Source organism: Pieris rapae, chromosome 24 (assembly GCF_905147795.1).
Source record: "Pieris rapae chromosome 24, ilPieRapa1.1, whole genome shotgun sequence".
Classification (NCBI taxonomy): domain Eukaryota; kingdom Metazoa; phylum Arthropoda; class Insecta; order Lepidoptera; family Pieridae; genus Pieris; species Pieris rapae.
Window position 1 is genome coordinate 2794164 of NC_059532.1, and position 17180 is coordinate 2811343.

Below are 17180 nucleotides of genomic sequence, written 5' to 3' on the forward strand. Positions count from 1 at the left end.
CCTTTTAATAATATTTTTTAATTATTAAATTTTAAGGTTAGTTAATATATTGTAATTGTTTTAACAAACTATAACTTTATTAAGAAATTGATTTACATCATCATTTTTTTAGAGCAAGGGACAACTGGGTAGGCTCACCTGATGTTAAGTGGTAGCTCGCAAGTACGTAGCCAGCCTTTCAAGAATTGGTAGGCTCTTTTCTTGAAGGGCCTTAAGTCAATCGGTTCTAAAATACTTTAGTGGGCAGCTGGTTCCAAAATGGTGGTGCGTGCAAAAACTGCATTCACAAACGTTGCTAGGTAAATTGTGTAGTAGCTCATTGGCACCCAAAAAAAAATTACCCCGTAATAAAGCAGTCTTAATATTAACTGTTTTGTTTTATTATCAAATATTTTATGTGCAATATAATAGCTTATCTATATTGCGATAAAGAACTTGGGTTTATAACATTTATATACATTTCGTCATAATTGCTTCAGTGTACATTATATAAAAACGAATTACAACAAGATAATCCTAGGGCGGTATATCCAAAAATACCTTTACAAGATCCGACGACAAATGCATTAAAAAGTATTAAATGACAATATTTCTTATTTCTATAGTTCTTATCAAATGTATTAAACGATAAATAATGTAAAGGTTGATACATAAGACTATTATTTTGAAGTAGGTACATTCGTTTATTGAAGAAAACAAAATACATAGAATTAATAATGAATGTTAATTGTTAATTATTGTCTGTCATAAAGCACGGCATACGTAGTGTTGCCAACATGACCAAACTTAGAGGGAACCATGAGATCCTGGGGGGTTATTGGGTACATTTATTTAAGGAGTAATTTATACAAGAGTAATTTTTTTTAATGATTTGGTTTTATACAATTTGGTCATAAATCCAACCAACAAACGATATATAAATAATTTTCAAACGTGGCTATAACTAAAATATCAAAAACACTCCTTTTATAATCGAATTTATTTTTGATGCACATCTATTATAAACTATTCGGTTTTTTCTAGCTTTAGGAGTTTAAATTTAATTAACAGAATAAAAATAAAATTCTCCTACAGAATGTTTTCCCTCCTAAGTTGGCATCACTGGCCAAACGTCTCAAAAGGCGGCAACTGTGTTGACATTGAAGCGACGCAGACAATACATAAATAAATAGTTAATTTTAATAAAACAGTCCTTTAACTTTTAATTGAGGTAAGACATTGATATTTTCAACAAATTCGTGATATTCACAACAAAAGCTGTGCGTGCCGTCGTTCCGCCATTTTAGCCATTTATATTTCGAGTTCTCATAGCAGACATCTTGACAAAATGATAATTCGTCAATCCTCGCTTCTGTGTAGTATGTGGAATTAATTAATACGAAAACAACAGCTGTCTGCTTCTTGGGATCGTAGACTAACTGAAAATAACAAAAAAAACTTAATCAATGTATTTTTCTAATAATAAACAAAATTTGTTGCCATGCGCTAATATAAACTCAAACACCAGTTCAGTTCGATTTTTGTAATTTTGAACAGTGAGAAAAATTGGAGGGAAAATAGTTATAATCCTTTTTTACCGCGAAAACCCGACAGGCTATGGGTAGCATAGCAAAATGATCCATATGTTGAAATTAAAAAAAAAAAATTTTTAAGGCGAAACGAAGTTTGCGAGGGCCAGCTAGTTAGTAATAAACATAATCTTATATAAGTTATATTGTTGCATCAATGTGACGCTGGTACACCGCGCAATCGTCTTTTTGTCATCCAAATTATCAACGTGTTTATGCTTCTCTATGGTCGCTATAGACGAATAAAACCGCCTTGGCTTTTAATTATTTTTTTTATCTTATGTTCCACAAGTCAAAATTTTTCACAATGTTAATTAGATATTTTTTAATGTTACATTTGTTTTAATAGTTATATATGCGTGCTGTGTTTACTAACGGGTATACCCGTTAGTAAATACAGTACTTATAAGTAAAGATATAATTTTTATATTGAAAAAAGGATGCTAACGAAGCAGATACAAAAAAAAAGCTTCTGAGCCTAAAAACTTTTTTTTTCTTTCTTTATATTTTAATACATACCTTGAAAAAATATAACGGCACAGGCACAATACCATTATTATTTTTATCAGTTGACAAATAAATCTCTCGATGCTTATTGGCCGAATCCGCCAAAGTCATAACGCCGTAAGCGCCCGTGTATAATGTTACCGTTGTGTTCAAATCGTGAACACGGCGTCTTACTGCCTGTAAATAAAAGTGTCAACTAGAACAGGCTACCTCTAAAATTACTGAACCGATTTTGATGATAATTTAGAGTAACTATCCAAATCACTAATTCAATCTTGCGAACCTTAATACCTCTTGACAATGGATAATGGGATCATAATGGAGCATCATCATCACCACCAGCGACCACTACATGTCCAATCGCCCCTGCCTCACCCACATTTTTTAGAGTACAGAGGAAAAACAGACAGAAGGTTCATCAGATAGGCCATTGATACTTATACTACCAGAAGGCTCCATCCTTTTGGGAAGTGGTAAGGTTTTGAAGATCCATATTGGTTTGAACATACTTCAGTGGTCAGCTGGTTCCATATAGTGGTACTGCTTTAAAAAAACGCAGTAGTGGATGACAGACGTCGAGGTGCTGCGGGGCGAATTTCCTTTTCTGCCTCAACTGCTTCATCAGTCAGCGACAGTTTAAAAAAAACGTTTTATTGAAGTGAAACTTCTTTATCGGCATTGGAAAAAATTTACCGTCACATTTTTCGGTTACGCGCCATGTTGATAATTGTTTGATTCGAAGACATTAATAACAAAACTATAAAATAACGATAACAATGATAGAAATAATTCTTTACAATTAATGGAATTCTTTAATAATCTTAGTATCTAGTAATAAGGTAAAATGAAATAATTGTATTATTTGTATTCATGTCTATGATAAAAAAATATTAAAGTTTATCTAATTTAGCTTTATTTAACAAATTTCTGTAAAGCTGCATATAGTAGATAATTTTTCGAAAAGTAAGGTCATTTTTTTTATAGAACAGGGGGCAAACGGGCAAGAGGCTCGCCTGAATGATGTTTATTTCTTTATTTATTTTCACTACATTTTTCTATCTTAACAGTAATTACTAATACGATAGAATTCGAAATAACTCCCACACCAATTATTCTAGATAAAAACATTAAAAAATTAAACTTATATTCCTAAATCTATCTATCCATAACTTAACTTAAGTGATACCGCCGCCCATGGACACTCGATGCTAGAGGGCTCGCGAAAATTATTAGTCATAAAAAAGTTTTAACGTGTGTACACTAGTACGCACACTTTGTATTATTACACAAGACTTACATCTTCAACGGCCGCCCAATCGCCGGCGTTACCTCGCATCCATTGCGGCGCAGTGTTGGCATAGTGGAAGGAAGCGCGTTGTTCCGCGCTCAATGTAAAGTCCGCTTTGGGCGATAGGTGACCACGATTTAAGAACTATACAAGATAAAAAATATTTTTTTTTAGAAAGTGTTTACTGGATTTTTGAATTATACATAAGGCTTTTTGACAGTGTAATAATAATGAATTGTCAGAATATGGTACAAAAATGTGTAAGCAAATCGGTCTCTAAGGGAATGTTACATTATTAGTCTTATGAATTGGTCAATTACAACACATATCATACTTTATTAAATTATTAGGAATATTATATAAATGTTTTATTGTAGATATTATTTATATATGATATCTAAATAATATATAAAACATAAAATAAAATACGTTTATTTTGGAACATAGGATCATGATGGTATCACTTATACCAGGTCATTAAATTCGAGCCTGTTGGCATCCCTACTCATCGGCAAAGAAGACAGAGGGTGTTGGCCGAGAGAAAAAGCCGGCGAAAAAACTCTCGGTACTCTTTTAAAAAAAAACAAATCATGTCTATGTTTTACTATAATGTTATTAAATTTATATCAATTACGCAAATAGTATTATAGATACAAGAATTGGGAAAGCATGGAAATATTTATATATATATATATAAGAAGGGCTTAAGAAAGTAATGAAAAACACAGAAATAAAATAAACTTCAAAACAACCGTATGTTAAAACTGGAAGTATGCAGGCTACTTCCATACGAAAATTGAAGACGACACAGCGAGGATAATTTATTTCTTAATTTATGCATAAATACCTGTATTTTCGTTATGTACTTCTCGTCCATACCATGACCAAGTATCTCTTGCAAACGCTTCTTTTGATGATCAATCTTGTACAACTGAGACATTCTCACTTTACCGAATAAATCACCCTCTGAAATGTCTTTTCATGTTAAAAACAGTAGTTCCTTTTAGGTCTGGGCCTCAGATCTGTATCTGTTTGTTTTATAGAAGAGGGGCAAACGGGCAGGAGGCTCACCTGATGTTAAGTGATACCGCCGCCCATGGACACTCCAAATGCCAGATGGCTCGCGAGTGCGTTGCCGGCCTTTTAAGAATTGGTACGCTCTTTTCTTGAAGGACCCTAAGTCGAATTGATTCGGAAATACTGCAGTGGGAACCTGGTTCCACAAAGTGGTGGTGGGCGGCAAAAACTGCCTAGAAAAACGCGCAGTTGTGGAACGGTGGACGCCGAGATAATACGAGTGGAATTTCGTATTCTGCCAATTCTGTAATGTTAATTCATCTACTCCAAATAGGTGACCACGAAGTTTTTCTATAAGTACATGAGAGTGTCTATAACGATAAAGTACATGTTCAAAGTTAACACTGTCTTACCTATAAACGAAGGGCGGGAACTAATTTGTTTAAAGAAACTGGCCGGCGTCAACTCATGTTTGGAGTACAGCGTCGTATAGAGACTTTTGTCGAAGCATATATCGTACAATTTATGGAAATTTCCTGATATATTGTAGCCAGTACTGAAACACAAGATGTTCAACAATTAAACAAACAACAAAACAGAAACTTGATCAATCCTGAAATACAGAAGCAGTTCGGAAATATTTCAGTGGTAGTGAGAAACTGCCCTAAAAAACAGAGCTTTGGAGATAATATTTTGTATTCTCCAGAAGTCCGATGTTAAAACTCAGCTGCAAGTCCAACTCCTCCGAACACTGTCCATGGTAACTAAGCCATCATGCAGATAGAACCCACATTTCTATGCAACGCCAAAGAAGCAAACCACTCGGAAAGTCACTGGTCGTTGATGATAATAATAAAACCAGTTTGTTACCAATAATAACTCTAAGTATGTATCACATTTTAATCATAGTTCGTTTAAGATACTAAACTTAGTTTTAAGTTGTTACAATACAACTGTTACATCTTTGTTTTCAAAAGCATCTTTATCGTTTCCTTCTCTGGGCTATATTCGGATTTACAAGCCCACGTGAGCACTTTTATTTATAAATAATCCTGATTTAAACGATTACTTGACGACGCTGCTATAAAATAACGTCTGTCTCATTTCATCGCACCGTAGGCGTGATTGTTGGAAAAGGACGAACAGTGAAATGTCAGTACCTGTACATTTTGTTCCTTCCATAACAATATTGTCTCGTTTCCTGCGCCGAGTACCAAGGAGGTCCGTTACACGTAACCTCCTTTAATTCGCCAACCCACCCGTTGTCACTACGAAACGTTTTGCCCGTGACGCATTTGAGTGTCTGAAAAAAAAACCGCTTTAAGTGAAACAATAATAATAACATTTTGTATTATTTTTTCATTGGCTCCAATACCACAGGCCTGATTTAAAAAAAATATTTCTCCTTCATTTTCCTTGATGAACATAAGATATTTCTATAACATTTTCAAAAAAGTAAGAATTCTGTGTACCCATGGTGTAAAAATATCAATAAAAATCATAAATCGCGTTTTCCAGGAAAACTATTGGCGATAGAACAAAGTGATACAGTTCTGTAGAAGACTAGCTGGTGCCTGCAACTTCGTCTACGCAGGATTTCAAGTGCTATCTTTTATTAGCGCGTGGAGAAGAAAAAAACTACAAAATATGTTGACTGTTTAAGATAAATACGGTTTTGGCAGCGCCCTCCAGAAAACAATAATTTGATTTAAAAAATGCTTAATTTCCTTGATGTTTCAAGGTCGATTGAAAAATAAATAATGAATTTATAAATTAATCATTTGCGAAGGCTTCCTTGTTTTCCTTAAGATCACAATTTTAAATTCGAAAAATGTAGATAAAATAATGAGGTAAATTACAGCAATCTTGAGGCTCGTGATAATACAACTTTTTCTACAGCTGTGATACTTTTTTGACATTCACCTTTTGTCTTCTGTCACCGTGACCATGCACGCTGTTAAAGCACGCGAAACGTCGGATTTTTTTTTTAATTTTTTGTTAAGTAATTATAAGTTTTATAACATAGCTTCAATCCGGTAAAAAGTGTTTAATTTAAACAATTATCCTAATATGACATTTGCATGCCTATTTATATGACTGATTGTGCAGTCCCTGGAAACGATTTATTATCATTATAGAAACAATTCTGGTATTATATTAATTATTCTTACCAATACGTCAAGATGCGTTGGTTCGTCTCCCAACAAGACATAACGCTTATGTCCAGGGCAAGCGACTTGTAAGATTTCCGATCTTCGTAAAAGAATATCGCCGGACGCGGAGTTTGGGGCAAGGAACTCGCCATTGTGTAAATAAACTGGCGATGGACTACTAAAGTCCTCTTTCAGTGATAGATTACAAGCTGAAAACAAAAATATTTGAATTAACAAGAAAGTCTTGAGAGGTGACACCCACACAGTCTCTCTACTTGAAGAACAATGTATAAATAGAAAAAAATCGCTAGCATAAAAATTTCAGATCCGCAATAAGGTTGCAAGATAGAAAAAACATATATGGCAAAACAACGTTTGCCGGGTCAGCTAGTTTTATATATCAAAAGATTTTATTATAGGTATATTACAACTAACTACAATTATATTTTTTGGCTTAATGTATTGAAATTATACATTACTATTTTTTTGTAGAGAAATGGAATATACTGTATTGTAAGTTATTTACAATTGTTCATTTGCATAATACATAAGAATGTGTAATACATGGCATCTTATTAATATGTATGAGCCATGGTCATACACGGTTCAAAATAATATAGAGTAGTAATTTTTGAAGTGAAACTTCTTTAGAATCGTTGTGATTTCAAACTGAATGCAACGGAAAAGCGACAGTAAAAAGAGACAGAAACATATATTCATAAGATTTGACGTGGGAGAAAATGAGATAGATAGATAAACTTCTTAAGAATCGTAATTACAAACCGGATGCAATTGAAAAAGCGACAGTAAAAAGAAACAGAAACATTAATTCATAAGATTTACCGTGGGAGAAAATGAGATAGCAGGCATTAAACAGCCTCTCTTTACTGCCGCTTTTTCATTTGATCGAATTTCAAACTTTCGATGTTTTAGTTTTTGCCAAATTAAAAATTTATATTAAACTTATAAATTAAAATTTATCATTAAAATATACTGTTATAAAAGAACACACACATTTAGATAATGGGAAAATGAATAATTTATATATGATTAATAATAAAAAAATTGTTTTTGAAGGTTTCACTTCTACCATGTGTGAATTGCACATATGTTTTTTTTTTTCTTAATTTTTTTTTGTGGTAACCACATAGAACCCAGTAGAACCTTCAGGTTAGAACCTTTTATATATCTTGTAATGCCAATAACCACACACTACAAAGACAATCCATCTTTGGCGACGGATAGAATGCAATCTCTTCGCTCTTTACACTCATATTTGATAAGCAATATAAAAAAAATAACGTAAATAAAACCGTCTATCCCCATACACAGATCCGACCTACCATGGATAGCTTCTATCGGCATATGGCTATTACAATCCGTCGATTGGTTATTTGCACGCTTTTATCAATCCATTTTTGATACAAATATGTATTAAATTGGCTATCTCAGGAGGTCAAAAAGGGATTGACCTTCTAGAGATAGCCTGAGAGGTTTAGGCGTTAATCTACCGAAATCATTATAAAACCGAATTAACGGATTTGGAACCGCAGAATACAACTAGATAAATATAATTATATAAATGTTTTTACGAGCGTATTTTGCATTATATAGACAATATGATATGTATTTCGTCTTTTTAATGAATAAACGAATCACACACTAACAAATACGCATAGACAATGCGTATTTTTTTATTATATTTATTAAAATATTTTTATATATAATAAAAGGCTAGGTGTGATCGTAGTCGACCATGTCAAAACTGAATACAGAAAAAATGCCAAAAAGACTCAAAACATGCTTTACATCAGAAGCACAGAAAATAAATATGTACTAAATAAATAAATATCAATAAAAATTCTATAATATATATTATGATAATATAAACTTACTTCCAAATACTTGATTCAATCGTAATATCGTATATAAAATGATAAAATACTTCATCGTGCAGCGCGTACTATCGCTCCAGTTAAACTACTAACAACTCAGAATGTGCAGTTAAACAGTCCACCGCGTCATTGACTACGTCATATATACAGTTGTTAACAAACTTGATTGTGAGTCATACAACATATTATGGCACATACAAGCTAATTTGCGCCCAAACCCAATAAACTATCTCAATCCATATTTGACCATCTGAAATAAACATGTTATTCCAAATATTGATAAGTGTGCCAATAACCAATCGACGAAAATAGCCATCTGTCGATACAAGCTATCCATGGTAGGTCGGATCTGTGTATATGGATAGACATTTGTATGAAAATGACAGTTCAACTGTGCCAATATCTTAAGATTTTAACTTACACCAGTTTTTGAAATATGTAATTGTAGGTGACTAAATTAGCTGTTAACGTTATATCGTTGATACAAGAATAAATTGTTTGAAATTAAAGCTATTTGATATGTTTCAAACAAAGAAATGTATATTTTAAATATTATTTGTACGGTTTTATTTACTTTATTTGATTGATTATATTCATTATCAAATATAAGTATAAAGAGCGCAGAGATTGCATTCTGTCCGTCGCCATAAATTTGGATCGGCTGTCAAGCTCTGATCTCAATTGTTTTCAATCTGCGACAAGTGCAACGTTTTACTGCCTCATAGTACGCAGTGTAGTCTTTTTTTGTCGTGAAATAAACATCTATTGCTGCAAAGCCAGAATTTAACACATGACTACAGTGTTGCAAGTTTCTGCATTCTTGACAAGATTAACCCAAGGAAACTGCATAACAAACAAATCAATGACACAGTCAAAAGTATGCTTTAAAAACTTTACTAACCCAGAAAATTATCAAAGTTAAGGTTTTGTACGTGACTGTATGAATGTACAGCGATAAAAATTGCTAAACACATTAGGTAAATATTTATCCTTATTTGAGGACAATTGCTTGGTCATTGTTCGTTAATTATCCTTAGAATTAATCCCCTTATTCATAAGAAAGAAATCAGTCTTATTGGTTTGCTACGACCTCGATAACAATACATTGGATAACCTATATGAAAAAAGAAATATTTCACTCACCAATGTCGAAAAGTAATAGATTTTTGACATACGAGAGGTATAGGTCGTGATAATTGAGTCCGGCTAAAAACCTAACAACCCAATCAAGTTCTGTGTAAAAAATTTACCCATAGAGTCGAAAAATTTGCTCGGCTAGAACGGCAGAAGTCGTTTATATTTATTTTACAAAAAATCTGGCCACATAAAAATTCTGACAAGTTATATAAATATTTGTATCAGATCAACATTTCTGTATCTGCGTAAATATTGCGTAAATCTGTGTTCCAAATAATACCGATAAGAATTACATTATCTTCCATTATCTTCTTTATTGTGAAAACCAGTTATCGTTTTTAAATTTAGGTTTTTATATACAAATGTAGCCACAACATGGATTGCTCTAACCTACCTCACAAGGTGCTTTATTTTGCAACTGCTTTTTTAATGGTCGAAGAAACGAAACTGGGTGGACATACTAAATTATTATATCCAATACGTTTTTTCAAATGTGAGCTTCAAATTTACCGCAAAATCACGAATATAAATCTTACTTTAAAGTTGTTTAGTACCCCACAAATATCTGTGGTCAGTAATGTTAATGTCAATATCATCTTTCAACTATTTTGATAAATGCGCTAAGCGATGTCTTACTCTTAGTTAGGGATGGCGATTCTTTACGAAAAAGATCGATTTTTAAATCGATTCGAATCGTAGTCTAATGAATCGATTCACGAAAAAATCGAGGCCTACAAAATCGATTCTTAAAAAATCGATCTTTTTTTCAAGTTTGCGTTTACAATGTAAATTTGTATCAATTTTACTAAAAACAAGATTAATATTGCAATTAACGATATCTTATCAATAAAATCAGGGAATTCAAAAATAACAATTATTTTTATTACCGTATCAAACTATAAGATCAACTATAAAAAAAAAATAAGTATTTATATACTGAATGTTTTTATTGATTGCAAAAAAGTAAAAAATAAGGTAAGAGTTAAAATAATAAAATTAGAGTAAAAGCGATAGTTTATTTTTAAAATGATAATGGGAGCTTTACTATTTTTTCTGTAAACAAGATGAATAATTTGATGCTTTGACGTTAAATAGATAATTGGACATAAAGTAATCGTGAATGAAGTATGAACACTTCCATCAATAAGAATTCCACATATTACTTATTAGTTATTTCAATGCTGATTATTCCTGTGTAAAAGTAAATTTAAATGATAATCACAACTAACAGAACAAACTGAAAATAATAGCGTCAAAGTAAAAAATAAGAAGCGCTTTACTTATTTACTTACCTACTCTCAATTAGTTATTATTTCGCAACAAACACTACATGAAAATCTAATGAAAATCAATCATGAAAATACTTATATTACGCTAATAACAGTATTCATTAAACGACAACAACAAATGAATAATGCAATATCAATCGTCAGGTTATAAATACATAAAGTCAAAGACTACAAACGTAACTTTTTTATTAAAGAGAGGCGAGTAAAGGATACTAAACATACAGCCATCTCGCGAGTTTATGAGTAGTTAACTCTTTATCCGGCAGCACTCTTATAATTCAGGCACATTCAACTAAATGCAAATAATTGTATGGTTTATACCAAAACAGAAAAAATCGAATGTCGATTTTCAAGGGTGATATATCGATTCAGTGAATCGACACAGTACTTCATATCGATTTAAAAAATCGATATTTTCTGCTCGAAAAATCGATTCTTCGATTAATCGATCTCAGATCGCCATCCCTACTCTTAGTAGTCTGTGAAAGTTGTGACTCTTTCCGGCTGAATCCATTATCCAATAATTTATTTGTTTACATTCATTAAATACAGCCTTTTTATGACTGAATTTTAATAGACAGGGCATTATGACGGTGAAACCTCGTGTAAAATTAGATAATGATGATGACCCAGTCGAAACTATGTTAAAAAAGGCTGGTTGTCTAGACTTACATTATAAAGTTCAGGTAATCAGAAAAATAACCTTTTATTCCTTTTTAATGTTGGAAATGATATATATTTTCACTACCTCATCTTTCTTAAGTATGGTGTCACCCAGTCAGTAATTACTTTAAAAAAAATTTAAATTATATCTTTTATATTTTCCAAACCGTTATATTTTTTTATTCCAAAGAAAAAGAGATTTTTATTAAAATCTTTTGTAGAATTAATTTAAAACAATAAGCCTCAAATATGCCCAGGGCTCAAAACGAATTTCCATATGTAGGTACTTCTTGGAAATTTGTTTAGAGATTATAGAAAGCCTGAACTAGACAAGTACATATTTATAACATCATGGCTTTATATAACCATGTTTACCACCTTGGTGGTATTGTAGTTTGGATTTCCAACAATTCAATCCTTATTGTTTTAGAAATAAATTTAGACAAATATGTTTTTTTAGGAATGCATTAATACAACAAAAGATTGGAGGCAATGCCAAACCGAAGTAAATGATTTTAAAGATTGCATTACAAGACATAAGCAAGAAGAAATGGCTAAAGCTGGCAGATAATATTTTTTATCTATACTAACAATAGGTGTATCTAGTTATAATATTTATATGTTTCAAAATTGTTAAATGTTCTGATTAACAATGCACATGTTTAATAATTTAACAATTTCACACAACTTAGTTAAAAAAATAGTTTCATACAAATGTGTTTTACTGCCAAAGGTTTACTAATTTTATTTTATTTTAATTAATAAAAATAAAAATTGTGGTGATGTCATACAGTCAATATAGCAAGTTGACATATAAGCTATTTTTTTAGAATATTAAAATAAATTATTTCATTATTGTATGATTGCAAGTTTCTAGATAATTTTTCTGAATGGAACGTAAAAATATATTTTATAATAATTTAATAAGAATGTTAAAGTTTTCTTTCTGATGCTTGGAAGTTATGTTATAACTTGTTATAGAAAATGCGTTCTGTTAATTAAATATTTATAAAGTTACAACCAATCAACCTACACCAACAATACTGTTGGCGTAATCATAGTGCGCTGATATAATAGAAAACAGTTACAAAATAAAATATGGATATCCATGACTATCAAAGAATTTAAGTTACAATTTATTTATAAAAAAATGTCTAGTGTCATATTTGATCAGTGTTACCAACGTCTATAGTTCGTATATTCGTCTTTTGTATTACTTACATTAGAAGATAAATTAAAGAGTATTGACTGATTTTATCGAAGTACGACAGAGAGTTATGTTCTTTTCTTAAGGCCCCTAAGTCGTATTAGTACTCTACACAAAGCAAAGTATCAAGCCGATCAGAGAGAGCAAGGACGTCGAAGATTCGAGCCGCCCTGCGTTTGATCAAATTGAAATATCACCTGCTGAGCGACCTCGATGAAAGCCGTACTGAATACTGATGGTAACTAATCTGTAATCGGCCAGTGCTTCTCTAGGCAAAATATAATTCTTAAACGAGAGATAGCAACCCTAACGCTGTGCACCCTAGCACTCTAATAATCTGTTATCTTCCATCTGGTATTAGTTTAATGCCTATTGCCTAGTGTCAAATCTCGATTGTTTTTAGGTTATGTTTATGTAAACACTTAACAACAAATATGTTTAGAAAGTTAAGAATAAATTATGTATCGTCTATTTACAGTAATTTTGCAACTAAGGCGGAGATAGATCCAAAACTTCGAGATGGCTTTGATTCTAAACAATTCAGACCACGACATCACCCCGGCAGAACTAGCAAAACAAAAGCTTCCATACCTTCTACAATTCAGAAGTCTATAAATACCGTATTAGACGAAAATAACGCAAAAATGTACCTCGAAGAATGTAAAAAGTTAAGTAACCTTTTGAATTCCCGTTTATTGCCCCCAGAAGAACATGAAATCAGCGAAAAAGCTGCAAAAATACACCAGAATGTATCGAAAAAATTTTATGCAAAAATAACGACAGACATTACGGAAGAAGAGAAACTTGGTCACGAAAAAGAGATACAGAATGCTGTGTTTAATATACTAAAGAAAAATGTTTATGCCTGGGGTAATATAGCTTATGATAAAGCCACTTGCCTACAATATTTAATGTCAAGAGCTGCGCCTGAGTATGCTATATTAGTACGTATTTTGGATGAAATTAAACGAAAACTACCTGATTATAAACCTAGAAATTTCTTTGACTTTGGTTCTGGTGTTGGAACTGGGACATGGGCTGTTAACACCTACTGGAAAAATGATATTTTTGAATATTTTACAGTTGATACATCACAGGAAATGAATGATTTAGCAAGACTAATACTATGTAATGGCAAAGAAAATGTAGAACTTCCATATAGAGCATATTTTCAGAGACAATTTCTTCCTGCCTCTACAGATGTTAAATACAACATAGTTCTCTCTGCATTTTCGTTTTTTGAACTACCAAGCATGAAATCGAGACTAGAAACAATTCAGAAATTGTGGAACAAAACTGAAGATTTCCTGATAATTGTTGAACAAGGGACAAATGCTGGTTTCCAAATTGTCAATGAAGCCAGAGAGTTTGTATTAGGTATTCAAAATAAAAATCAGAAAGGGTATGTATTTGCACCTTGTCCTAATGATACTGCATGTCCACGATTCCTAGAACAAAAAACTCCATGCAATTTTATCATGAAGTATGAAACATTACCATTTAGATGCAAGGCAGAAGTTCAAGCAGATTTATTTACTTACGTCATTTTAAGAAAAGGTGAAAGACCTGAAGACGATCCTCAGTGGCCTAGAATTGTTCGAGCACCTTTAGTGAGATCTAGGCATGTTATATGCAGAATGTGTACTTCTGAAGGGGAACTGAAAGAAATTATATTTTCTAAAAAGAAATATGATCAGGAAACATATCGCTGTGCAAGATGTAGTATTTGGGGAGATGAGTTGCCTGTAAAATAAATAAAATCAATTTCTAACATTGTTTTATTTAACTTGAATTGAATTTTTATTTATATTCATAATTGATTGTACTGTATTATGTCTAATGTAAAATACATATTTAAATTTGGTGATCTTGGAAGCACAGTTTGGTGATCAATTTAACAAATACAAAATTTACAAAGCTAAGGTCAATGTTTGACATTAAAGTCAAAAAGACAACATATATGTATGACTATTTTACTAAGTCATAGAATAGGACCTTAGATAAAAAGTATCAGATTTAGATTACACGAAATTTTATATTATTGTGTTTATCATTGGCTAATAAGTTGTAAATTTGTTTGACAACTTGGTGTACTGTAATTTTATTTTCAACTACAATATTATAAACTTTTTTAAAACAATGTCTACAATAATATAACTAGAGTAGCTGTAAAATTTTGAAATTAATCTATAATCAAATTTTTGCTAAACTGAATTTCAAAAACTGGGTGAGACCAATAGGAATTAAGTAAACAAATTATAAATAAAAAATTTATTCAATAATTATAACTGTAATCTAAGCTAGAATGTTTCCCTTGTTACGGAGAGCTGTGTATGCAACAATAACAGAAAGAGCCGTTGCGAGTACTTCAGAGTTAACCCAGGGTCCAGAGTAGCCTGAAAATTGAAAATTGTATTACATAAAAGCATATTGAATTCCTTACTTTATACATGTACTCAATTGGTATATGGACTTGGAGCCTATAGAAAAAAGCATGTGTTTTGTATTTAAAGAACAGAAATAATATAAATATATTTTTAACTTATCAGTTATGTTGTTAAAGTTCCAGTATGTATTATTATTAAAAACCAACTATTTCAGTTACCTTTAAAAATATACATTTACAGATACTTTAATGCCAAAAAATATATTTATACTCACTTCCTGGGTGGTTAAGTTGTATAGCCAACAATGGTGCAACTGAAGCTGCTGGGTCACTGCGACGAGCACGACGTAGAGAAGCAAAACCTTCCTCGTCTAAGATGCGGACTTCATGGACACCAGAGCGTGCCTTAGAAGGCTCTTCAGTCCAGGATACCTAAAAATGTATATAGTACAATATTTGGTTCCCATATCTTAGTTAAAAGAGATTTGCAATTAATTTCTACTAGTGATTACAAAAGTTAATATTACTGGACCTCTTAATCCACTGACATGGTAAATCTTAATAATACTAATAGGGAAATAGAGAGGTATAAAAGAATTATGGCTTGAAAATCAAAAGTAATGTATAGAGCACCCCATACTTTTGTTTCAATGTGTTTTACAACTTATAGAATTTAAATAACCAAGACTCATAAAAATACGTAATTAATTTTAAGGAATACATAATGTCGTTTAAGTAATATGAAGTTATTAAGCTAATTTTCAAATTTACTTGCTTCATATCGAGTGTGAAACGTTCTTACCTGGTACTTATTTTCACCAATACGCGCCGCAGTCAACGATTTCCCATCGACCTCAGCATATAAAGCGTAATTTGCAGGCAAAGGATTATCACATTTTAATGTAAATTCTGTAATATAAGCGATTTGTGTCACTACCGTCGCATCTAAACTTGTGAAAGATGCAGCTTCTACTTGTGGGTTTTGGCAACTTTGAGCGAAAGCAGTGCTGGCAGCGATGGCGAGTATTGTGAACAAATATTTTGTGACCATTTTGCAGTCTTTTAAAATTACTTTTTATTAAAAATATATATAAAATTAATCAGTCCACGTCGTAATCGTATTCGAAAATGATATTTGAAAGGCGAAATGCAATCGCGTTCCAATTTTCAGATTAGATCACACTCCACGTAGTGAAAAATTATAAAAAAAAGTGATAGTCACTCATGTTAATAAATACAACATAAAACTTTTTGAACTACTATTTTTATTCAGATTTTGTAGAGAAATTTAAATAAATTTAGTGAAGCGGTTTGGATACTAAATTTTTTATTATTTAAAGAAATATAGAAAATATTAGGAATGTTAAAATATCTTATAGGCATGAAACGGAGCGTAGCGCATAATATCACCGATGACGTGTGGGTTGTCACTTCTCTTGACACAAATAGTAAATCTGATGCGTTCAACTTTCTATATTTTACAAATGTCAACATAATATAATTATTTGTAATAGTAATAATTTGTAATTGTAATTATTTTTTAGAAAAATATAATTTCATAAATTTTTTTGAATTCAATTTTTATATAACTTATTACAAAAAAAATATTTTTTACAATGATCGCGACGTCTTGCATTTGGCGGGGTATTTGAATTTCATCAGTATCATTTATGTTACCATTGTATTGATGTACGAAAAATAAATTATTTTTATTCATTGAATAGACAGGAACTATATAATTTTTTATATATATCGCTAGCTGATATCTAGTTGTATTTGTCTATTTTATTACAAACCTTCTGATAGGTTTGAAGTTACGTTCAAAAATGTATGTATGTGAAACCCTAAATTACATACTTATTTTTTCATAGACAAGTTGAGCATTGGTGGTTTAAAACTAAATTTGATGAAATTCAATCGGGCAAATGCCAGGTCTGACTGACATAAGTTGAGGGAGGTACTTTTAAATAATGTTATAAATTTCTTTATAAATAAAACGCATGAATATCCGTAAAGGCCTATATTATTTACTTAGAACGAGTGCACTGGGCTTTGAGGGCCACTAAGGCT

General features: G+C 31.6%; 4 protein-coding genes across 4 annotated transcripts; 2 read left to right on the top strand and 2 right to left on the bottom strand.

The window, feature by feature from the left end:
• Nucleotides 1-400: 400 nt before the first annotated feature.
• Nucleotides 401-8560, bottom strand: LOC110996658. Its single transcript, XM_022264453.2, has 8 exons — nt 8429-8560; nt 6552-6742; nt 5541-5683; nt 4794-4936; nt 4211-4329; nt 3373-3507; nt 2088-2252; nt 401-1418 (listed from the first exon to the last, which is right to left on the bottom strand). The coding sequence occupies exons 1-8, from the start codon at nt 8481-8483 to the stop codon at nt 1179-1181; spliced, it is 1191 nt and encodes a 396-aa protein (XP_022120145.2). The 5' UTR covers nt 8484-8560; the 3' UTR covers nt 401-1178.
• A 2764-nt stretch (nt 8561-11324) lies between these two features.
• On the top strand, nt 11325-12320 carry LOC123690351 (cytochrome c oxidase assembly factor 4 homolog, mitochondrial). Its single transcript, XM_045633723.1, has 2 exons — nt 11325-11540; nt 11978-12320. The coding sequence occupies exons 1-2, from the start codon at nt 11442-11444 to the stop codon at nt 12086-12088; spliced, it is 210 nt and encodes a 69-aa protein (XP_045489679.1). The 5' UTR covers nt 11325-11441; the 3' UTR covers nt 12089-12320.
• A 356-nt stretch (nt 12321-12676) lies between these two features.
• Nucleotides 12677-14495, top strand: LOC110996656 (methyltransferase-like protein 17, mitochondrial). Its single transcript, XM_022264452.2, has 2 exons — nt 12677-12962; nt 13203-14495. The coding sequence occupies exon 2, from the start codon at nt 13369-13371 to the stop codon at nt 14476-14478; it is 1110 nt and encodes a 369-aa protein (XP_022120144.2). The 5' UTR covers nt 12677-12962; nt 13203-13368; the 3' UTR covers nt 14479-14495.
• Nucleotides 14496-14980: 485 nt separating this feature from the next.
• LOC110996649 (translocon-associated protein subunit delta) lies at nt 14981-16261 on the bottom strand. Its single transcript, XM_022264429.2, has 3 exons — nt 15913-16261; nt 15386-15542; nt 14981-15120 (listed from the first exon to the last, which is right to left on the bottom strand). Exons 1-3 carry the CDS (start codon nt 16159-16161, stop codon nt 15020-15022), a joined length of 507 nt encoding a protein of 168 aa, XP_022120121.2. The 5' UTR covers nt 16162-16261; the 3' UTR covers nt 14981-15019.
• Between the last annotated feature and the right edge of the window lie 919 nt (nt 16262-17180).

Coding starts and splice junctions, on each gene's coding strand:
- LOC123690351 (XM_045633723.1), top strand. CDS start 11,442: ATGACGGTGAAACCTCGTGTAAAATTAGATAATGATGATGACCCAGTC. Junction 11,541..11,977: donor ACTTACATTATAAAGTTCAG/GTAATCAGAAAA, acceptor ATGTTTTTTTAG/GAATGCATTAATACAACAAA.
- LOC110996658 (XM_022264453.2), bottom strand. CDS start 8,483: ATGAAGTATTTTATCATTTTATATACGATATTACGATTGAATCAAGTA. Junction 6,743..8,428: donor ATTGAATCAAGTATTTGGAA/GTAAGTTTATAT, acceptor TTTTGTTTTCAG/CTTGTAATCTATCACTGAAA. Junction 2,253..3,372: donor ATTGGGCGGCCGTTGAAGAT/GTAAGTCTTGTG, acceptor TTTTATTTACAG/GCAGTAAGACGCCGTGTTCA.
- LOC110996656 (XM_022264452.2), top strand. CDS start 13,369: ATGTACCTCGAAGAATGTAAAAAGTTAAGTAACCTTTTGAATTCCCGT.
- LOC110996649 (XM_022264429.2), bottom strand. CDS start 16,161: ATGGTCACAAAATATTTGTTCACAATACTCGCCATCGCTGCCAGCACT. Junction 15,543..15,912: donor TTGGTGAAAATAAGTACCAG/GTAAGAACGTTT, acceptor ATACATTTTTAG/GTATCCTGGACTGAAGAGCC. Junction 15,121..15,385: donor ACAACTTAACCACCCAGGAA/GTGAGTATAAAT, acceptor TTCAATTTTCAG/GCTACTCTGGACCCTGGGTT.